At 40.8% G+C, this 24,623-nt stretch overlaps 1 protein-coding gene across 9 annotated transcripts in view; it reads left to right on the forward strand.

Moving 5' to 3' along the window:
• Positions 1 to 24,623, forward strand: part of plxnb1b (plexin b1b) — a 162,513-nt gene that overhangs the window by 122,542 nt on the left and 15,348 nt on the right. For 8 of the 9 annotated variants that reach the window (XR_009790236.1, XR_009790237.1, XR_009790238.1 and 5 more), the window contains 9 exons: positions 882 to 982; positions 7,722 to 7,939; positions 8,020 to 8,198; positions 8,284 to 8,350; positions 10,116 to 10,262; positions 10,382 to 10,547; positions 16,970 to 17,073; positions 17,188 to 17,272; positions 22,813 to 22,979. Coding sequence is in view for 5 of the 9 variants with exons in the window: in XM_061785763.1 (XP_061641747.1) it covers positions 882 to 982; positions 7,722 to 7,939; positions 8,020 to 8,198; positions 8,284 to 8,350; positions 10,116 to 10,262; positions 10,382 to 10,547; positions 16,970 to 17,073; positions 17,188 to 17,272; positions 22,813 to 22,979 (1,234 nt within the window). In the remaining 4 variants the exon portion in view is untranslated. Of the gene's footprint in view, positions 1 to 881; positions 983 to 7,721; positions 7,940 to 8,019; positions 8,199 to 8,283; positions 8,351 to 10,115; positions 10,263 to 10,381; positions 10,548 to 10,800; positions 11,338 to 16,969; positions 17,074 to 17,187; positions 17,273 to 22,812; positions 22,980 to 24,623 lie in introns of those variants that run through there. The other variant, XM_061785768.1, reaches the window with a different exon arrangement.

A 24,623-nucleotide genomic window follows, 5' to 3' on the forward strand; every position in this document is an offset into this window, starting at 1 on the left:
GAGAACCAGCAGAGCATTTTTTTTTCTTTATGTGCCCAAATGTATTTCACAAAATGATTACTATACAATCCTCGCTCCTCTATGCGCGTTTAAGACACTTGAGACTCTCCTTAATATGGCGGTGTGACAACAACTTCCGGGTCGCGTTCAATGTTTTGAGAAACGTTTAAATCCATTTAAATGACTTGAGATGCACCCATTGTGTGTGATAAGTCAAGTGGCTTTATTAATGCAGTCTTGCCTGCAGTATCTGGTCTTCAAACATGATATTGTTGGCCTATTTATTTAACCCGTGTATGATACCTCTCAAGAAAATGCACTGCAATACAACACCACTTCATAACACTACTTCACTCATTACTTTGCAGTTTAATATCAGTGTCGATCGAATTTGATCCCATCTGTCCGTACATACTGTAGCATGTAGCAATGTGTAGTAGTGACTACTACATATTGTATGTGATATATACATACTACTACTACTGTTAACGTCATTAAACTTACCAAATGTAAGGCACACAATCATTTCCCTTTCACACTTGTAGTGCTTTTATATATTTATGATGAAATGTGGTTTCAAGTGTAGTTATATTCATTTGTAAAATGTACTGTTATTTTGTAATTGAATTGCCATCTAATGGTCACTGAATTATTTAATCTAAGTCATTACGTCAGGGAAGGGTAATCACAGGATGAGGATAATCTCCGAAGCATTTGACCAAATCTGGCCCCGTTTCCATTTTGCTTTAACCCCGATCCCAACACGTACAATATAGTGATTTGAAATGACTTGAATCAGCTTGACTTGTGTGCCATTCGTCCGATGGAAACCTGCTTTGTTCTCTTGTCTCTATCCACTGATTTATTTTTATTTTTTTCAGGAGAAAGAGTAAGCAGGCTTTAAGAGACTACAAAAAAGTTCAAATCCAACTCGAAAACCTTGAAACCAGCGTGAGGGACCGTTGCAAGAAGGAGTTCACAGGTAAGCACATCGGAAGAGTAAAGCTAGAAGAGAATGGCAAATATTGGTTGGAAAACATGTACGGTGTTCCCCCACTATATTGCGGTTCATCTTTCACGTCCCTTTCTTTCTTTCTGTTTCCATTTAAGCCCTTTATTGAACGGCAAGTAAGACACAAAACACAATGGGCCTCATTCACTAACCGTGCGTCCGCACAGATTTATGCTTAAATCGTGCATATGCACGTTTGACGCTCAAACCTGTGATTTATCAATATGTTCGTACTGGATTTTGTTCGTATTCTGCCAACAACTTTAGAACACCCTCAGACCATGCGTACGCAGAAAATTGAAAATATCAAAAATGCTGTACGTCAAACACACAACTTTTACCCAAGATGCACAACATTGGAAACCTAGTCATTCATCAAAACAATAATAATAACTTTGGCGGTAATAACTCAAACCAGAAATTTAGCTAGTGGGTTAATTGTCCGAAATAACAATTAAAAGCAGCGCTAGAACGGGACGAGGGTAAAAGAGATGAGACACGTGTCACGTGTGGGATGTAGCTGGACCCAAGAGCAGGCGGAGGCTGATGTAAAATGATGAACAGTTTATTGAGCAAAGGTTATGGAGGTGGTCCTGGATGTGTTGGCAGGCGGCGCCGTGGACAGGTGCCAGGCGGCTGGCAGGAATGACGTGGGTCAGGAACACTGGGAACGAGGAGTTGAGTGGCCTACTTGAGTACGGTGAGCCGTGGTACCGCTAGGAGAGGCTGCAATACTTTGGCGCGGAGTTCCTGGAACAGGCGGACTTAAATACCGGTGGTGATGAGGCTGATTGGAGACAGGTGCTGAAAACAGAGAGGACGCAAAGAGCCCTCCAGGCTACTATAATGGAACTGCAAGGCAGTATATGACAACACGTCTCATCTCTTTTACCCTCGTCCCGTTCTAGCGTTGCTTTGCACAGTAGGATTGTGCAATTTCCTAGTTTTTCCGAGGCTTCAATATTCTTTCTAATCAATACAACAATCTGATTGATATATTTTTCTGTGATTCTGAATGTGCAGATGTGATGTAAATTGATCTATTCACACACACACACACACACACCAACGCAGGCGTGAATTATGACGCACTCCGATCGGCATTTATGGCTCATGTATTTCCCTTTGCTTCCAACGCTAATTTCATAAATCTTATCAACTAAAAATGCCTCTTTACTGTGCTATATGTATTACGTACTAGGTAACATATGCAATGTTTGCTCATTCTCAGCTCTTCAATTGTTTTTGTATGGTTGTTTTGTGCCACATTCTGTCATTGAACTTTGAAATTAATTAGAAAGGATTCATATGAGTATTATACAGTATGTTGTTGTTTTCTGTGTTTTGCAAGCTTTGCAATGCTACCAAGCTTTTGAATATCGGATAAAGATGAAGAACGTTTTTAAAGTTTTGGATTTCAAATTAATTTGTGTTGAAAAACTAGTTGAATATATGTGTCTAAAGCGTGTGAGAGGTGTAAAACAATTTTTTTTAAAGTTTTTTTTTTCTCACTCACTCTCGTACAGTCCAGACGCTGCTCTGCTTGCTTCACCTCTGTTTACACTTTTCTTGCTGATAAGCTTGTTTTTCTTCTTCCAAAGAAATTAGACGAAGCGACTCCCGGATATTTTTAAACTTGTGGGACTGTACTTTTTTTTTTAAATACAGTCACTTGTTGCCATATTCCAATATTTTTTGATAACCCTTTAAGATTACATGAGCGTGGCCTGCTAATTAGCGTAAACCTGCTATTAGCAACGAGACCAGCAACAAGATGCCTCCCATTTCCAATGAGGACTATCACGGGCTGCTGCAGAGGATGTCCATCCAGGAAACGAAAATCCACCGTCTTGCAGTGTATGTGGATGTAAATGAACAGTCGGGGAATGAAACCACTTTACCGCTGTCTTAAAATGGTGAGCGGAAGCAAAGTAAATTGACAGGATGAAGCCTATTGTCAAGATTGGAATCCAGGGCACACAACGCCAAGATCTTCCTCCCATCCCCCTTCGCCTGAAACCGCCGTCCACTAAGATGCGAAGGGCCCCTCCTCCACCCATGAAGAATCTTATCTGCAAATCTGACTGATATCTGTGGGGTCTTTTCCAGAATAAGTCAGACCCTTATGGAGATCAGGCATTTTTCATCCCTGTAATTCCAAGGAACAGAAAGTTGGTCAAAGATTTATGCCACAAATAAAGTACAGCTACAAACTTAGTGAGGATAAAATGTGAACCTGTCTCCTGTTATCTCTGCGAGACTAGCTCTTTTCAGTATCAGGTCACTGGGTAATAAATCAGTGTTGATTAATGACATCATTACAACCTATGATCTAGACTTTTTTTCTACAAAATGAAACGTGGTGAACAGAAAGTAGCTGTAATACCATTTTAAATGAGGCAACACTAGCAAATAAAAAATTTATGAACAAGTGTCGAATAGGGAATAAAGGCGGTGGTATCGCTGTTATTTTTAAATCATTATGTCAGTGTAAAGAAATTATACTGGGTGATTTTAGCTCTTTTGAATATCTCTGTTTTTTCGTGAAAGGTGACCTCAAGGTTGTTGTTTTAATAATTTATAGACCTCTGTCAGTTTTTTGTGCTGACTACAACTATTTTGTCATAACAGGAGACTTTAACATTCATGTTGATAATAACATGGGGGAAAAAATCGTTCTTTAGATTTAGATTTTAGATTTTTCTCTGCTATACTAGACACATTTGAGCTCCCTCAACATATTAAGAGTCCAACCCACACTCAATGTCACATGTTAGACCTGGTCATCAAGAAAAGGTACATACAGACCCTTTACAAAAAAATTAATATCAGGGGAAAGTGTATTTATTTCCATAATTCCATTCAAAAAGTTAAACTTTCATAGATTATATATTCAGGGACCACAATTTACACAATTTCAAGTATTTCTTTGTTTGTTTTTACATTTGGGCTTCCAGCTTAAAAAAAAAAAAAATCAGGAATACCAAAAATTACAATACTGTGAAGAAATCACCATTTACTTCTCAGTTTTTGTAGATAAAAAAAAAAAAGAAAGAAATTAGGGTCACATTAAATCAATCAAAATATGGTACTCTCAAAACGATATGTTAATCTTCAATACTTGGTTGGGAATCCCTTTGCTTTAATCACTGCCGGGATGCGCCGTGGCATTGAGGCAATCAGCCTGTGGCGTTCATTGCCTGGGAGTTATGGAAGCCCAGACTTCCTTGATGCGTGCTGTCAGGTCTTCTTTGTGTTTGGGTCTGGTGCCCTTCATTTTCCTCTTGATAATACCCCATAGATTCTCAATGGGATTTAGATCCGGCGAATTGGCTAGCCAGTCAAGCACTGTGATGGCATGGGCATCAAACCAGGTTTTGGTGCTGGAAGATGAAATCTGCATCTCCATACAGATCTTCATCAGAAGGAATCACGAAGTCCTCTTGGATTTAAGAAAGTAGAGTTTACCAACACCTGCACTGGACATTGCACCACAAATCATGACTGACTGTGGATATTTCGCACTGGAGCTGAAGCCGCTTGGGTTCAGTTCTTCACCCGTCTTCCTCCAAACTTTTAGACCTTGATTGCCGAATGAAAGGCACATTTTCATCGGAAAAGAGGACCTCAGACCACTGGCCAACAGTCCAGTCCTTGGCCCAGTTGAGATGCTTCCTACGTTTCCTCAGGCTCAGAAGTGGCTTGACCGGAGGAACCTGACAGTTGTAACCCATCCTTCGGATGCATCTGAATGTGGTGGTTTTTTAAGCTGTGACTCCTGCCTCATTCCACTCTTTCTGGATCTCTGATAGATTCTTGAATCTTCTCGTTGATAATCCGCTGAAGCTCATCTCTTTTGTTGGTGCATATTCCCCTGCCACATTTTGTCCTTCCACTCGACTTTCCATTGATATGCTTGGACACAGCACTCTGTGAACAGCCAGCCTCCTGAGCTATGAACTTTTGTGGCTTAACCATCCGATGAAGGTTATCAATGATGGTCTTCTGGCCAGTTCTCAAGTCAGCAGTCTTTCCCATATTGAACCCATCTGAGACAATTGGACCAAAATGTAGCAATTTAATAACACCCGGGGAAAGCTGTGCAGGTGCTTTGAGTTTAGGAGATGATTAGTGTGTGACACTCAGTTTAAAACATTTACGGCCTGCAAAATTTGGGCGGATTTCTTCACAGTATTCTAATTTTTTGAATTCCTGATTCCGTGGGTTTTATGAGCTGGAAGCCTAAATTCAGAAAAATAAATCAATAAATACTTGATTTTTTTTCAATTGCGGGCCCTGAATCTATAATCTATAAAAGTTTAACTTTTTGAATGGAATTATTGAAATAAATAAACTTTTCCAGGATATAAATGTTTTTTGGAAAGGGTCTGTAAATGAGAGCAACGCCACTAAGTTTATGGAGACCATCGCTGTGCCACAAACTGTGAATCCTGAGACAGTTGAACTTTTGGATAATTTCACCTGGAAAATCTCAAATGTCATGAATGCTGTCGCTCCTCTTAAAACTAAGACAATCTTGAGGCTAACGAGAACACCGTGGAGGAGCACAATGATGGTAAAGACCTCGAAATCAAACTGTAGGAAAGCAGAACGTAAGTGGAGTAAAATTACACTCCAAATCGACTATGACCTCTACAAAGCCTTTGTAATTTTAACTAAGTTAGTGAGGGCGAGACAGCAAAACTTTTCAGAAATTATCATGAAGAACTTCAACAATACTTGCACTCTGTTCGCTGTGGTTGACAAGCTCACAACCCACACACACACCCCCTCCCCGAATCAGATAGCTCCAGAACTCCTAACAGCAGATAAATGCAATGAATTTGCTTGTTATTTTAGTGAAAAAATACAATCCATCAGGTTAAATATCAGCACAAATCAGCAAAATGATCAAATGACACTGCATCTGAAGTCACTCAGGAAAAACTCTATTACCATGTCAGAGTTTGATACAGTTGACCAAAAAACTGTAGAGAAAACGGTTCAGCAGCTGAAACCATCGAGCTGTCTTGACTCAATACCATCTGACTTTTTCAAAGCTATTGTGAAGTCTGTGCTAGCTAATTGGCAGCAAATAATCAATTGTTCAATTTAGTCAGGTGAGTTTCCTAAAGCTCTTAAAGTAGCTGCCATGAAGCCTCTGCTAAAAAAAAATAGAGCACTGGACGCTTCCATGTTAGCAAGCTATAGACTCAGCTCAAATCTCCCTTTCATAGCCAAGATTCTTGAGAAAGTTTTTTTTTTAATCAACTCAGCAATTTCTTGAACTGAAATGGACATTTTGACAAATTTCAATCAGGTTTCCGAACTCATTACAGTACTGAATCTGCTCTTATCAAAGTGGTAAATGATATAAGGTTGAATACTGACTCGGGAAAGGTGTCAATTCTGGTCTTGTTGGACCTCAGTGCGGCTTTTGATACGGGAGATCATAATATACTGGTGAACAGGTTGGAAACATGGGTAGGACTAAATGGAGCAGTCCTTAAATATTTCAGGTCCTACCCGGAGGAAAGGAGTTATTTTGTAACCATTGGAAGTATTCAATCTCATCAAATGCCAATGACCTATGGGGTCCCTCAAGGGTCAGTTCTTGGACCCCCTCCTGTTCAGCCTGTATAACAAAACTTAGATAATTGTTTTTGGCCATAAAGAAAAGAGGATTGCTGTTAGTAAATACCTGGAGTCACTGTCTTTAAAAACCAAAGACCAAGTCTGAAACCCTGGTGTACTGATGATAGATTCCGACCTGATTTTCATCAGTCATATTAAAATAAATTACTAAAACCTCCTTCTACCATCTGAAGAATATATCCAGAGTGAAGGCTTGCATGTGCCAAGGAGACCAGGAGAAGCTCATCCATGCTTTTATCTCAGGTAGACTTGACTATCGTAATGGTCTTCTGACTGGACTCCCCCAAAAGAGCATTAAACAGCTGCAGCTCGCTTTCTGACCAGAACAAAGAAGTCAGAGCATATTACTCCAATTCTGAAGTCTTTACACTGGCTCCCAGTCAGCTTTAGAATAGATGTTAAAGTTCTGCTACTGGTCTATAAATCACTAAACGGTTTAAGTCCTGAATACATGAATGAAATGCTAATGGAATATTAACCCAGTAAGGCTCTGCGATCGACAGACTCAGGTCAAATAGTGGAGCACAGAGTCCAAAGCAAACATGGTGAAGCAGCATTTAGCTATTATGCTGCACACAAATGGAAGAAGTTGCCAACAGAAGTGACGTGACGTCAGCCCCAAGTGTGCATGTTTTTAAATCCAGGTTAAAAATGCTTCTTTTTTCACATGCTTTTTAGAGCATTTCTACTTTTAAATATGTATTGCACTGTATCCTGTTTTAATTGTACTCTTATTCTTTTTTTATCCCTTTGTTTTAAATGTTCATAAGCTTTTTTTTATCTTTGTTCATCACGTAAAGCACATTGAGTTACCTTGTGTATGAAATGCGCTATATAAATACATTTTCTTTGCTTTGCTTTTATATGGTGTCTCTACCGAAGATTTTCCCCTTTAGCGGGTCGGTCTGTAGCGTACCCCCTGCAATTAGGGGTTCCCTGTATTATGTTATTGAGGGAACATCTCAGAAACACATTGGAGAGTTAATTTTTTTGTCTGTCGTCTCTGATAAAATATTGTCTGACCTTTCACCCCTGCCCACTCTCTCTGTTCCAGACCTGATGACAGAGATGATGGACATGTCAAGTGACCTCGTTGGTTCTGGAATCCCTTTCCTTGATTACCGGATGTACGCTGAACGCATTTTCTTCCCCGGCCACCGGGAGTCACCACTGAGGCGAGACCTGGATGTTCAGGAGTGTCGCAGACAGACAGTGGAGCAGGGTCTGGTACAACTATCTAACCTTCTCAACAGTAAACTCTTCCTGACCAAGGTAATGTAAGCATCATCACTATCTGTACATTGAGAAAACTTTGTTTTGGTTAATATTGAAACAACTTCTTTCCCCATAAGTTCATTCATACCCTGGAAAGTCAACGAACTTTCTCTCCCCGAGACCGTGCCTATGTTGCCTCTTTACTTACGGTGGCGTTGCACGGCAAACTGGAATACTTTACTGATATCCTCAAAACCCTCTTGAACGACCTTGTGGAGCAGTATGTGGCCAAGAACCCCAAACTGATGCTGCGGAGGTAAGAGAAGAGAGAGGGAGTTTATCAATTCAAGTCATCATTCAGATGCTTTTACAGGGTTTCAAACTTTTTTCATCTTCTGCAGAACCGAGACAGTGGTGGAGAAGCTGCTGACCAACTGGATGTCCATCTGTCTCTATGCTTTCCTCAGAGTCAGTCGGTTTTCATTTTGAACTTGTGCTACTCAATAGGACACAGAGGAGCGATAAGGGAATTGTGTAGAGCAGATCACTGGCAATTAAAAGAAGTTAATAAATGATCTTAGACCTGCACAATATTTTGTTTGGGCATCGACATCGTGATGTTCATGTGCGCAATAGTCACACACAGACACACACACACACATATATATATATATATATATATGTATATATATGTATGTATCTAGATAGATAGATAGATAGATAGACTGAACAAATATATAAATGCAACACTTTTGTTTTTGCTCCCATTTTTCGTGAGCTGGACTCCAAGATCTAAAACTTTTTCTCAATACACAAAATGCCATTTCCCTCAAATATTGTTCACAAATCTGTCTAAATCCGTGTCCTGATTAGACAGTATGATTATTGCACAGGTGTGCCATAGGCTGGCCACAATAAAAGGCCACTCTCAAATGTGCAGTTTTATCACACAGCACAAGGCCACAGATGTCGCAAGTTTTTAGGGAGCGTGCAATTGGCATGCTGACTGCAGGAATGTCCACCAGAGCAGTTGCCCATGAATTGAATGTTCATTACTCTACCATAAGCCGTCTCCAAAGGCGTTTCAGACAATTTGGCAGTACATCCAACCAGCCTCACAACCGCAGACCATGTGTAACCACACCAGCCCAGGACCTCCACATCCAGCATGTTCACCTCCAAGATCGTCTGAGACCAGCCACAACAACAACAGCTGCAACAATCGGTTTGCATAACCAAAGAATTTCTGCACAAAGTGTCAGAAACCGTCTCAGGGAAGCTCACTTGCATGCTCGTCGTCCTCAACGGGGTCTCGCCCTGACTGCAGTTCGTCGTCGTAACCGACTTGAGTGGGCGAATGCTCACATTCGATGGCGTCTGGCACGTTGGAGAGGTGTTCTCTTCACGGGTGAATCCCAGTTTTCAGTGTTCAGGGCAGATGGCAGACAGCGTGTGTGGCGTCGTGTGGGTGAGCGGTTTGCTGATGTCAGCGTTGTGGATCGAGTGGCCCACGGTGGCGGTGGGGTTATGGTATCGTATGTTATGGGCAACGAACAAAGGTGCATTTTATTGATGGCATTTTGAATGCACAGAGATACCGTGACGAGATCCTGAGGCCCATTGTTGTGCCATTCACCCGCTCCCTCAGAACTTGCCACATCTGTAATGATAAAACTGCACATTTCAGAGTGGCCTTTTACTATGGCCAGCCTAAGGCACACCTGTGCAATAATCATGCTGTCTAATCAGCATCTTGATATGCCACACCTGTGAGGTGGGATGGATTATCTCGACAAAGGAGAAATGCTCACAAACACAGAACAATATTTGTGGGAAATGGCCTTTTGTCTATGTAACAAAATTGTTGCGTTTATATTTTTGTTCAGTGTAGTTTGCGGCGAAAATGAACTTTCCCAACACTGAGCCTGAATTATTAAACATTGAAATATATATCGCAGGTTTAAAAAAAAATCATAAAAATTGCCCCTACATGATCTCACTGGATCCTGTCATCCTTGTGCTTTTCCAACTGGTGATTGTTAAAAAAACATAAAAATAGTAACAATTTATTATCTTCACACTAAGCAAAGCACGTGGGATTTATCACATTAACACTGGCATTGTTGTTTGGGCTGGTGGGACATCTCCGCTCATTCACTCACTCAGTAGAGTGTTGTAGTTCATTAAGTTTTTGAAAGAGGTAGAAGAGGAAAGTGTGTCTTTGTTTTTACAGGACTCTGCCGGGGAGTGCCTTTACATGCTTTTCAGGGCAATCAAACACCAGGTAGATAAAGGACCGGTTGATGCTGTCACAGGCAAGGCCAAATACACACTCAACGACAACCGCTTGCTGCGAGAGGACGTGGAGTACAAAACCTTGGTGAGCAGGAATGATCCTACTTCATGGTTCTACTTCAGGTTACCTCAACATGCATGTCTTTAGAAATGTTTTGGTGGGTGGGGTGCAACCATTTATCTTCTTTTTTTCTGTTTTTGCAGACACTTAATGTACTGGTGCAGGGCGGAGGAATTAATGAGTGCCAGCCGCTACCCTCGAAAGTGCTGGACTGCGACACCATCACACAGGTGAAAGAGAAGCTGCTGGATCAGGTGTACAAAGGCACCTCTTTCTCTTACCGACCGCATACAGACTCATTGGACCTCGGTGAGAATACACTGCTTTATCCATACATACTCTGCATTCCATATGTATTCTAAAATGAACACTGGGTACTTAGCGTATTTTCACGACCATAAGGCGCACTTAAAAGTCTTACATTTTCACCAAAATGGATGGGGCGCCTTATAATGCGGCGCACCTCGGTGCACACGCACTGAATTCCAAAATCTGTAAATGTTGTTGTGTGACTTTAATGAGCGCTCCGCTTGACTGACTTGCCGACACGCTGCTTATATAGAGGAAAGGCGGACGTGACTGAGGACAGCATGCGGACGTAAAGGGTGAAGGGTCCGCGTGACAGAAGACGCTAAAGACACGCCCCCAGTAGGTATATAGTTCCGGTATGTGCATCGGTTTGGCTAAGGACCCCTGAAAATGGCACCTACGAAGAGACACGCTTACGAAGCACAGTTTAAACTGCAAGCTATCAGTTACGCGGAGGAACGTGGGAATCGAGCAGCCGCGAGAGAATTCAAGATCAACGAATCCACGGTTCGCAAGTGGAGGAAGCAGGAAAACGAGCTTCGCCAAGTCAAGAAGAGGAACTGAGTTTCTGCGGAAACAAGCTATCTGCACTCGAGCAAAAAATAACGTGAGTACATTGTTAAATACTTCAATAAAGTACAACCGAACTCAGTTTTGCTCCCGCTGCCTTTTTAAAAACATTGTTTTAGCGTGCATGCATGCTACCGTATGTTTTAAGCTAGCATATGTTTTAGCATGCCTGCGCCCAATAATATGGTGCTCCTTATGTATGTGTTAGATACAGAAATAGACCCCGTAACTGAGACTGCGCCTTTTAATACAGTGCGCCTTATGGTCGTGAAAATACGGTATTGGTTTCGTACCATATTATATACCTTTTTGCGTTCATAAATGCTATAGTATAGATTTCACAAGGTGCTTGAAACATTGTCCAGAGTGTGGTCCATTGTCCAGAGTGTGGGAGGAAACCGGAGTGCCCGGAGAAAACCCACGCAGGCACGGGGAGAACATGCAAACTCCACACAGGCAGGGCCGGGGATTGAACCCCGGTCCTCAGAACTGTGAGGTAGACGCTCTAACCAGTCGTCCACCATGCCGCCTCAGTAGAATCAGTTCGTTAAAAACATTCGTTGACCGAATCGTTCAGTTCTTTTTCACAGAATCATGCAAGTGCTTCCTCATTCAGTTCATGATTCAGCACTGAGGTTCAAGTTCACTCAACACGTACACCGACAGACTATGCGTTGTTGTTGTCACGTATTGTAAACTAGGAAAGGTGGGGAGATTAAAAAAACAAAAAAACTTAAGATAAGATATAACCTACTTCTCTCTCTCTCAGCAAGTGTATGTGTATAGTTTGTTAAATGTTGTAGCCTGTATTATTTTGTGTCAGCCCTAGGTTCCGCTACTGTACAATTTATTGTAAAAAAGTAGTCTTTTATGAAATAGTATTGAGACTCGTCTTTGTCTGCTGTTATAAAAAGCCGAGATAGCCTGAGTGAAATTAGTCAATGAGGCATTTTTCTTCTGTTTCAATAAGGTGCATTTCTTGTAATTTGAGGTCTCTTTTATATATATAATATACAATCCATAATCTTAATTCTCTTTGCCTGTGATCAAATGCCATTGACATTCGATGACAAAAAGTTAAGTGTGACATATAATGGGTGCGTGTATCGTAATTTTAAATTCCGTATTTTCCCCACCATAAGGCATAAGGTATTATTCGGTGCATGCTAAAACAAGGTAACGGAAGCAAATCAGTGAGTTTGGTTGAACTTTATTCGACTACATATTTAAAAATACACTCACATTATTTTTTTGATCCATCTTTTGTCACAAATCCATGGAAGTCCTCATCTTTTGTATCTGAATTGAACAGCTGGGTAATTTCGCCATCAAACATGCCGGGTTCCCTCTCGTCATGGTCGGAGTCAGTGTCGTTGCCGGGTGGCTGTTCAGCAATGATGCCGGCTTTCGCGAAAGCTCGGACAACAGTCAAAGCAGATACACAATCCATTCACATATGGTGGCGTAACTCGCCTGGCGCTTCCTCCCTGTCTTAGTAAAGGTGTGTTTGCCGTGTCTCACCCATCGCTCCCACGCCCCTCGCAACTTCACTTTGAACGCCCTGTTCACACCAATGTCCAGCGGTTGGAGTTCGCTGGCAGTTGCTGCGCCATGGTAGTCCTTGCGCGGATGGCGAGATGGCACCTTTTCATAAAACGAACGCACCAAGACGGACCTCATTGAAAGTGTTGGATCTTCATGTCTTGTGCTATCGTTATTGCGACCCCGTTGCTGAAAAAAACATTTTGTTTAAAGTTTGCTGAACAACATTTGGACAAGCCAGTTAAGTAATGGGAGAACCTAGTCTGGTCGGATGAGAGTAGAATTTGACTGTTTGGATGCCATAATGCACACCACATTTAGTGGCGAAATGGCACTGCACATACCCCTAAAAACAGCATACAAACTGTCAAGTTCAGAGGGGGGAACATGATGGTGTGGGGTTGATTTTCATCAAATGGCACTGGTAAACTTCACATTATTGAAAGAACGATGAATGGGCAAATGTACCGAGACATTCTTGACAAAAATCTGCTGGCATCTACGAGGATGATGAAAATGAAACGAGAGTGGACATTTCAGCAGGATAATGATCCAAAACATACTGCCAAGGAAAATCTCAATTGGTTTCAAAGAAAAAAACTGCTAGAATAACCTGACTTGAATCCAATCGAAAATCTATGGAAATAACTGAAACTCAAGGTCCATAAAAGAAGCCCACAGAACCTTCAAGATTTGAAGACTGCTTGTGTGGAGGAATGGGGCAAAATCACACCAGAGCAATGCATGCGACTAGTTTTTCCATACAGGAGGCATCTTGAAGCTGTCATTGCAAACAAAGGATTTTGTACAAAGTATCAAATAAATACCAGTTGGCGTGTTCAATACTTTTTTCCCTGTGTCATTTCACATTATTATACACAACTTAATTTCTGGTCTTATTTTTTCTACGTTCTTTGTATGTATGGATTACTTGGGTTGTTCCCAAAATCTGGTGAAATTTACATGTCAATAGCACCTTTGGAAATATATTTAATGAGAAAAATGGTGACGTGTTAAATACTTATTTCAGCCACTGTATCTGCATTTATTGTTAATTTACATCTATTTTATTTTTTTCTTGGCTGACTCAACATTAGCCATTAGCTTGGAGAAATGGATGCTAGTGAAAGCAATCCCCGTGAGGACGTTCACTGAATAAGTCAAATCGTGTTATTATTTGTGGATTGGGGGTGGGGGGGGGGAGGGCAGTGATGGCATGCAATAACAAACCAAGACAACAATATGAGAGAGGACAGAAAAGGGCAGGACAAGATGTGGGAAAATAAACAAGGCAGTGCTACTGACAAGTGGTGCGGTTCGATTCTTTTCAGTGTCTAAACACCTGTAAGAACCTGTGAGTTGGTATGTTACAACCCCAATTGCAATGAAGTTGGGACGTTGTGTTAAACATAAATAGAAACAGAATACAATGATTTGCAAATCATGTTCGACCTATATTTAATTGAATACACTACAAAGACAAGATTTTTAATGTTCAAACTGATAAACTTTAATGTTTTTAGCAAATAATCATTAACTTAGAATTTTATGGCTGCAACACGTTCCAAAAAAACTGTGACAGGTGGCAAAAAAGACTGAGAAAGTTGAGGAATGCTCATCAAACACGTGTTTGGAACATCCCACAGGTGAACAGGCTAATTGGGAACAGGTGGGTGCCATGATTGGGTATAAAAGGAGCTTCCCTGAATTGCTCAGTCATTCACAAGCAAAGATGGGGCGAGGTTCACCTCTTTGTGAACAAGTGCGTGAGAAAATAGTCCAACAGTTTAAGGACAATGTTCCTCAACGTACAATTGCAAGGAATTTAGGGATTTCATCATCTACGGTCCATAATATCATCAAAAGGTTCAGAGAATCTGGAGAAATCACTGCATGTAAGCGGAAAGGGCGAAAACCAACATTGAATGCCCGTGACCTTTGATCCACCAGGCGGCACTGTATCAAAAACCGACATCAATGTCCCAGAGGATATCGCCACATGGGCTCAGGAACACTTCAGAAAACCAATGTCAGTAAATACAGTTCGTCGCTGCATCTGTAAGTGCAACTTGAAACTCTACTATGCAAAGCAAAAGCCATTTTCAACAACACCGGCTTCTCTGGGCCTGAGCTCATCTAAGATGGACTGATGAAAATTGGAAAAGTGTTCTGTGGTCCGACGAGTCCACATTTCAAATTGTTTTTGGAAATTGTGGACGTCGTGTCCTCCGGGCCAAAGAGGAAAAAAAATTATCCGGACTGTTATGGATGCAAAGTTCAAAAGCCAGCATCTGTGATGGTATGGGGCTGTGTTAGTGCCAATGGCATGGGTAACTTACACATCTGTGAAGGCACCATTAATGCTGAAAGGTACTTACAGGTTTTGGAGAAACATATGCTGCCATCCAAGCAACATGTTTTTCATGGACGCCCCTGCTTATTTCACCAAGACAATGCCAAACCACATTTTGCACGTGTTACAACAGCGTGGGTTCGTAGTAAAAGAGTGCGGGTACGAGACTGGCCTGCCTGCAGTCCAGACCTGTTTCCCATTGAAAATGTGTGGCACATTATGAAGCGTAAAATACGACAACAGAGACCCTGGACTGTTGAACAGCTGAAGCTGTACATCAAGCAAGAATGGCAAAGAATTCCACCTACAAAGCTTCAACAATTAGTGTCCTCAGTTCCCAAACGTTTATTGAATGTTGATAAAAGAAAAGGTGATGTAACACAGTGGTAAACATGACCCTGTCCCAGCTTTTTGGGAACCTGCTGCAGCCATAAAATTCTAAGTTAAAGATTATTTGCTAAAAACAATCAAGTTTATCAGTTTGAACATTAAATATCTTGACTTTGTAGTGTATTCAATTAAATATAGGTTGAACATGAAATCATTGTATTCTGTTTTTATTTAGGTCCCAGAACAAGCAATTAAACACCATAGTGTGTCGATTGAGCTTATTAGTGAACGAACACCGAATCACATGCATGTTAGTCAACTGGTATACGGAGTTGCTGAGCCGACACATTGAGGAAGGATGTCAAAGCATGTCGCGGTCCTATGCGTCACTCCTCCATTCAGTTCAATTCAGTCCCTCCCCCGCCTGCACGGTACTGCCTGACGCTTGCTGCTCATTGGTCATTTGCCGAAGTGAGTGACAATGCTGGCGGATCCCAAATCACATGGCAGTACGTTAAGTCCTGCAACGCTGGCTGCTCATTGGTCATTCGCTGAAGATTCAGAAGTGAGTGACAACGTTACAGCAGTTCCGTTTCTGCTCCCAGCCGACTCGCTCACGGCGGCGGCCAAACTCAATGAACGAGTCATTTCATAAATTGATTCAATTCAGTACGTTCACGAAAAAGATTCTTTCATTTGAACGAAACAACACTAATATTGACATGGTGACTATTCTCATTCATCCAGGACAAATGCAATCCCTTGAGGATGTTTGACTGTGCATCCATAACGTGACTCTCCCATTTCACTACATCCCAAAGTACCTCGATTAAATTAAGATCTGGTAATGGTGGGTGCCGAACACATTATGTTGAAGTAACCAGACTATGATTCTTTGGGTTTTGTGAACAGTTATCCCACTGCAATTAGCCACCAGAAGACATCACATGGTCATTGTTTATTGTTTATCAGTTTATTTTTGAAAGGGGACAATGCAATTTCATAAAACACATGAAGTACACATGGTTAAAAAAGCCAGAATTAGCCAGAAGGCTAGTTTTCATCTGTAGTCCCCTGGCCATGATGTAAAAAAGCAGTAAAATACATCTACAAGACAATATAATACAGGATACATAATCAAACTATACTATTAAGAGAGAATAAAACCATATTTTTTTTTATCATAACAAAAAGACAACATAACATACTTGTCTTTTAGTGTTGGCAGCTATAGGTGTTAACTAGCCACATTTTCAGTTTTTTTGTGAAGGCCTTGTATGTTGTAAGCAGTTTAACCATGCGTGCTTCGTCTGTTTAAGTGTATCAGCATTTCTTTATACAGAACTGCATTCTTCCAAATTTACTGCCTTTTAAACATTTTGGCATATTAATTACATAAACATACGCACATGTATGTGTATGTGTGTAACCGAATGTGCTTTTTTTTTTTTTTTTTTTTTTCCATCTACATTTTTATAAGTCCCAAAAATATATAACAAGTTTATCACTGTAAGTATAAATATTTTAAGCAGTCCTGAGACATACACGACAAGTAAAATGTTTGGACACAGTTTCTCAATCACTATTGTACTCACTCACGCCGGGCTGGTCGTGTTGTGTCAATTAGAGTGGAGGTCTGGTGTTGCCGGTCATCTCATCTTGTCAGATGAGGACTTAACATCTGTGTTCCAGGGCAACTGGAAACGTCTCAACACCTTGCAGCACTACAAGGTCAGTTCTTACACACGAATATACACTTCATTTCAACTGAGAATATAATCAAATGTATGTTAAAGTGATGAATATTAATACTGATACTAAAATTGTATTTTTTGCTGTATTCAGGTCCCAGATGGTGCAACAATAGCTCTGGTCCCTCGGCACACGAAACACATTCACCATGACAACCATGACTACGTGGCTGGAGAGAGTGAGTGCTTTCCTGTGACCACTGTAAATGGGTTTCCCTTCACTAAAATGCAGTTTTTAGTCCAATGTACTGTAAACTTATTGACCTTTCGTGAACAGTAACTCTATTTGTCCCCATACTGAGTTTTCTTTTTATTATATATATATGTATATATATATATATATATATATATATAAACACACACACACAGCGGATGAAATAAGTATTTAACGCGTCACCATTTTTCTCACTAAATATACTTTCAAAGTTGCTAATGACCTGTAAATTTCATCAGATGTTGGGAACAACCCAAGTACTACAACCCCGATTCCAATGAAGTTGGGACGTTGAGTAAAACATAAATAAAAACAGAATACAATGATTTGCAAATCATGTTCAACCTACATTTAATTGAATACACTACAAAGACAAGATATTTCATTTAAAATTTAATATTCAATGAAATATAGTTTGAACATGATTTTCAAATAATTGTATTCTGTTTTTATTTATGTTTAACACAATGTCCCAACTTCATTAGAATTGGGGTTGTACAAAGAAAGTAGAAGAACTAAGCTCAGAAATTAAGTTGTGGGTAAAAATGTGAAATGACACGTGGAAAAAGTATTGAACACATGAAGAAAGGGAGGTGCAAAAAGACATGGAAAGCCAAGACAACACCTAAAATCTATTAATAATCAAATAGCAATCCAGCCCCTTGTCAGTCCAAATGAATTTCAGCTGGTTCGGTCCTAATTGATGGCCTACAAAAAGGTCTCATTGCCAAGGTTTGAGTCAAGACACCTATCCTATTCTGAACGTTCCAGTGAGCACGGTTGGGGCCTTAATACGTAAGTGGAAAGCCAATCATACCACCATAAATTTGCCTCGATCAGGTGCTCCTCGCAAAATTTCTGACAGAGGAGTGCAAAGAATAATCAGAAGAGTTGTCCAAGAGACAATGACCACCTTTGGAGTGCTTCAAAAAGACCTGGAATTAGCAGGTACTGTTGTCACAAGGAAAACGGTGAGTAATGTACTCCACCGCCATGGCCTGGATGCACGCTCACCACACAAGACCCCATTGCTGTAAAAAAAAAGCATGTCAAAGCTCGTTTAAAGTTTTCTGAACAACATTTGCACAAGCCAGTTACATACTGGGAGAATATAGTCTGGTTGGATGAGAGCAAAATAGAACTGTTTGGATGCCATAATACACACCATGTTTGGAGGAGAAATGGCACTGCACATCACCAGAAAAACACTATACCAACAGTCAAGTTCAGAGGTGGGAACATGATGGTGTGGGGCTGCTTTACAGCAAATGGTACTGGTAAACTTCACATTATTGAAGAAATGATGAATGGGCAAATGTACAGAGACATTCTTGACAAAAATCTGCTGCCATCCACGAGGATGATGAAAATTAAACGAGGGTGGACATTTCAGCAGGATAATGATCCAAAACATACTGCCAAGGAAACTCTCAGTTGGTTTCAAAGAACAAAAATAAAGCTGGTAGATTGGTCCACCCAATCACCTAATTCAAATACAATCCAAAATCTATTGAAATAACTGAAACTAAAGGTCCATAAAAGAAGACTGCTTGTGTGGAGGAATGGGTCAAAATCACACCAGAGCAATGCATGCGACTAGTTTCTCCACACAGGAGGTGTCTTGAAGCTGTCATTGCAAACTTTGTGCAAAGTATTAAATAAATTCCAGTTGGCATGGTCAATACTTTTTCCCTATGTCATTTCACATTCTTACACACATCTTAATTTCTGAGTTTATTTGTTCTACTTTCTTTGTTTGTATGGATTACTTGGGTTGTTCCCAACATCTGATGACATTTTCATGTCAATAGCACCTTTGGAAATATATTTAATGAGAAAAATGGTGACGTGTTAAATACGTATTTCAGCTGCTGTGTATGTGTGTGTGCATATATATATATACACAGACCCTTTCCAAAAAATGTTAATATAATTGAAAAGTTTGTTTATTTCCATAATTCCATTCAAAAAGTTAAACTTTCATAGTTTCATAGTAGTAAAAGTTTTACCGTCAGTAACACATTATAACGCCAGGGACTCAAATCCTGCAGTGCCAGATGTGTCCCCCTGCTTAAGCCAGTACATGTCCAGGCCCGTCTGAAGTTTGCAAGAGAGCATTTGGATGATCCAGAAGAGGATTGGGAGAATGTCATATGGTCAAATGAAACCAAAAGATAACTTTTTGGTAAAAATTCAACTTGTCGTGTTTGGAGGAGAAAGAATGCTGAGTTGCATCCAAAGAACACAATACCTACTATGAAGCATGGGGGTGGAAACATCATGCTTTGGGGCTGTTTTTCTGCAATGGGACCAGGAAGACTGATCTGTGTAAAGGAAAGAATGAATGGGCCATGTATCGTGAGATCTTATGTGAAAACCTCCTTCCATCATCAAGGGCATTGAAAATGAAACGTGGCTGGGTCTTTCAACATGACAATGACAAACACACCGCCCGGGCAACGAAGGATTGGCTTCGTAAGAAGCATTTCAAGCTCCTGGAGTGGCCAAGCCAGTCTCCCGATCTCAACCCCATAGAAAATATTTGGAGGCAGTTGAAAGTCTGTGTTGCCCAGTGACAGCCCCAAAACGTCACTACTCTAGAGGAGCTCTGCATGGAGGAATGGGCCAAAATACCAGCAACAGTGTGTGAAAACCTTGTGAAGACTTACAGAAAACCTTTGACCTAAGTCATTGCCAACAAAGGGTATATAACAAAGTATTGAGATTAACTTGTAATTGACCAAATACTTATTTTCCACCATAATTTGCTGATAAATTCTTTAAAAATCAGACAATGTGATTTTCTGGATTTTTTTTTTTCTCATTTTATCTCTCATTGGTGAGGTATACCTATGATGAAAATTACAGGCCTCTCTCATCTTTTTATGTGTTAAGTGTTTTTAAATATGAATGCATTTAACAGTTATTTGCCACAATGGTTGGTTTTTGTTTATTTTTTCCATAATTAATTTTACCTGATACCTTTACAAGAAAAAAAAAAAGGAATTTAGGAAATTTCACCTGCACTGTCCAGTATCCAGGCATTGATTTAACTGTCACATTGGTTGAATTTTTGGCTAAAAAGTAACTGAATCAATATCCAAACAATCGTTTCGGATCGTATTGTTCGAGATCAGGGGTGTCAAACTCATTTTTTCACGGGCCACATCGTAGTTAAGACTTCCCTCGGAGGGCCGCTACGACTGTGAACCCATATAAATGAAAGATTACCACATAGATTCTAATTACATACAGTATACACAACACATTGATGAATAACCAGTTTTGAAATCAGAAGCCAATAGTTTTTCAACTATGGTATTTCTTTTCAAGGGGGCATTGGTAACAAAAAAATGCTTGCAAATATCTCAATGGTATTTCACCAGAACTCAATGAGCAATTTTGATTTGCTTTCGTGGGCCACATAAAATGATGTGGCGGGCCGGATCTGGCCCCCGGGCCACCAGTTTGACATCTGTGTTCTAGCTGAACCAATATTGTCTTTGCATGGAATCGGGAATCACGAATCATGATTCAAATCGAATCACTGCCAAAAGGAATCATTCCACCCCTATGATCAACGTATCAAAGGCAGCGGTCAGGTCGAGTAATAATAGTATTGATGATATGTCGCAATCCATAGCTAGTAAAAGATCATTCGTCACTTTTGCAAGGGCCATTTCAGTAGGGTGGTCTGCCCTGAATCGATGCTCAAGAAGTTCAAAAAGAGAACTCGAGGCCATGTGATCATTAAGCTTTTGTACTACATTTTTTTTCCAAGAAGTTTTTAAATAAATGAGATTTGACACCAGCCTATAATTGCAAATACTCTCAGAGTCAAGGTTGGGTCTTTTGAGTGAGGGTCGAAAACGGGTGTCAGTTGGCTCTTGCTCTCATACAGTGCAGAGGCTTTCCTGTTCGCTCTGCTTACTTCGCCTCTGTTTGCATTTTTTTCCTGCTGATAAGCTTGTTTTTCTTATTCCAAGGAAATTGGAAGAAGGGACTCCTGGATATTTTTAAACTTGTGGGACTGTACTTTTTTTTGTAGATTCAGTCAGTTGTTGCCATATTCCAATATTTTTTGTTTTTGATACCCCCTTACGTGTGAGAGTGGCCTGCAAATTAGCACAGGCCTGCTATTGGCAGTTCCCTCGCTATTCCACTGTGGACTATCACGGACTAGTACGGAGGATGTCTGTTCTGGAAACGAAAATCCACCGTCTTGAAGTGTATGTGCATGTAACTGGACAGTCGGGGAATGAAACTACTTTACAGATGTCTAAAAATGGTGAACAGAAGTGTGCTAACAGACAGCCACTTAGCTCAACAAAGAGGACGGATGTGGACTGTGGAAATGCTAATGGATCATCCAGTAGTTCTCCCTGGAATTTACTGGGGGCAAAGCCCAAAGAAATGGGACATCTAAAATGAGCACACAACACCACCAGATTACCGAGGAATCTGGCTGGCCTGCGTTGCGTGCTTCTTCAACCCCGAGTATGCGGCTGTGTACGGTCGCTACAGCGAAGGGCAAGAAAAGAGGACTTACAAATAGTTTTGAGCCACGTTTACAAGACCCTGGCCAAGAATGCTCATGCCCCACCGCCACTGAAAGGTATGAAACTAAATCATCCAAGAAGAAAAAAATGGCATCCCAAACGTTAATAGTTGGTGATGGAGCTGTCAAGGATGTGACACGTTTTTGCAGTGAGAAGAACACCAAAGTACTGTGTTTACCAATGACATGATGTCTGATATCTATAAAAAAAAAAAAAAAAAAAATCATGGAGTTCACTAATGAGCACCCAACTGTGAAATATGTCATTATACACACAGGGGCCCTGGATGTTGTCAAGCAGCAATCAGAGGTATTGAAGCAAGATTTCATTGATCTCCTAACAAAAGTACAATGGTTGGATGCCGAGGTTTTCATCAGGGGACCTCTCCCAATGGTACAATTTGGAGATGAACGTTTCGTTAGGCTCAGTCAATTAAATAAATGGCTCAAAGAAATGTGTACTGCACTATCCATGAGTCACTCTCTTTAAAAACCAAAGACCAAGTCCGAGACATTGATGTTCTGATAGATTCCGACCTAACTTTCAACAGTCATATCAAATCAATGACTAAAACTGCCTTCTAACATCTGAAGAACATATCCAGAGTGAAGGCTTGCATGTGTCAAGCAGACCAGGAGAAGCTCATCCATGCTTTTATCTCAAGTAGACTTGAGTATTGTAATGGTCTTCTGACTGGACTCCCTAAAAAGAGCATTAAACAGCTGCAGCTCATTCAGAATGCTGCGGCTTGGGTTCAAAGAGGTCAGAGCATATTACTCCAATTCTAAAGTCTTTACACTGGCTTCCAGTCAGCTTTAGAATATATTTTAAAGTTCTGCTACTGGTCTATAAATCACTGAACGTTTAAGTCCTGAATACATGAATGAAATGGCTCCTTTACTATTCTGTGAAAAACCAAGTTTTTGAAACCGTTTCACTGTGACAGAAACACCGATGTTGGAGGACGCAGAGGAAGGCGGCATGAGACTCTGGCATCTGGTGAAGGCCAGCGAAGAACCTGAGCTGCCCAAACATCGCAGAGGCAGTCTGAGAGAAAGAGAGAGGGCCAAGGCCATACCAGAGATCTACTTGACCCGCCTGCTTTCCATGAAGGTACACATCGGCTTCTGCACACATCCTTCAGGGATCCCCTAAATGTATGTGTGTTTAATGGTGTTGGCATGACATTTCTTCATTTAAATAACACACGATATTAGTTATTTTAATATATAAGTGCTTCTAATTTATTCCGCAGCAGTCACCAAATGTGGCTAGAAGATTAGGACAATTGAGCCTTCAAACTTATAGATGTAACCTCTGGTGGTGAGACTGTAGAATAGACCCACAAGGTTTTGGTACATACAGTGGGTACGGAAAGTATTCAGACCCCCTTAAATTTTTCACTCTTTGTTATATTGCAGCCATTTGCTAAAATAATTTAAGTTCATTTTTCCACATTAATGTACACACAGCACCCCATGATGACAGAAAAAAACGGAATTGTTGAAATTTTTGCAAATTTATTCAAAAAGAAAAACTTAAATATCACACAGCCATAAGTATTCAGACCCTTTGCTCAGTATTTAGGAGAAGCACCTTTTGAGCTAATACAGCCATGAGTCTTTTTGGGATTGATGCAACAAGTTTTTCACACCTGGAGTTGGGGATCCTCTGCCATTCCTCCTTGCAGATCCTCTCCAGTTCTGTCAGGTTGGATGGTGAACGTTGGTGGACAGCCATTTTCAGGTCTCTCCAGAGATACTCAATTGGGTTTAAGTCAGGGCTCTGTCTGGGCCATTCAAGAACAGTCACAGAGTTGTTCTGAAGCCACTCCTTTGTTATTTTAGTTGTGTGCTTAGGGTCATTGTCTTGTTGGAAGGTGAACCTTCGGCCCAGTCTGAGATCCTGAACACTCTAGAGAAGGTTTTCGTCCAGGATATCCCTGCACTTGGCCGCATTCATCTTTTCTCCGATTGCAACCATTCTCCCTGTCCCTGCAGCTGAAAATCACACCCACAGCATGATGCTGCCGCCACGATGGTTCACTGTTGGGAGTGCATTGGACAGGTGAAGAGCAGTGTCTGGTTTTCTCCACACATACCGCTTAGAATTAAGGCAAAAATGTTCTACCTTGGTATCATCAGACCAGATAATCTTATTTCTCACCATCTTGGAGTTTTTTTAGCAAACTCCATGCAGGCTTTCATGTGTCTTGCACTGAGGAGAGGCTCCGTCGGGCCCCTCTGCCATAAAGCCCCGACTGGTGGAGGGCTGAAGTGATGGTTGACTTTCTAGAACTTTCTCCCATCTCCTGACTGCATCTCTGGAGCTCAGCCACAGTGAGCTTTGGGTTCTTCTTTACTTCTCTCACCAAGGCTCTTCTACCCCGATTGCTCAGTTTGGCCGGACGGCCAGCTTAGGAAGGGTTCTGGTCGTCCCAAACGGAAATATGGGGTGCTGTGTGTGTGTGTGTGTACATTAATGAGGAAAAAAATTATTTAAATTATTTTAGCAAATGCCTGCAATATAAAAAAGAGTGAAAACTTTAAGGGGTTCTGAATACTTTCCGTACCCACTGTATGAAATTATAATCCTGATACTTCCATGCTTAATGGACCTATGGTGTCCAGATGGCGTATATTTGACTAACAAGTTCTCATCATCTATTATTTGCTCAAGAAAATGAAACTGGCAGTCATTTCCAATAATAGCAATCTGTTTTGGAACAATCGGTAAATAACTAATCGCCCTGGAAAT

This window comes from Phyllopteryx taeniolatus, chromosome 9 (genome assembly GCF_024500385.1).
Source record: "Phyllopteryx taeniolatus isolate TA_2022b chromosome 9, UOR_Ptae_1.2, whole genome shotgun sequence".
Lineage (NCBI taxonomy): Eukaryota > Metazoa > Chordata > Actinopteri > Syngnathiformes > Syngnathidae > Phyllopteryx > Phyllopteryx taeniolatus.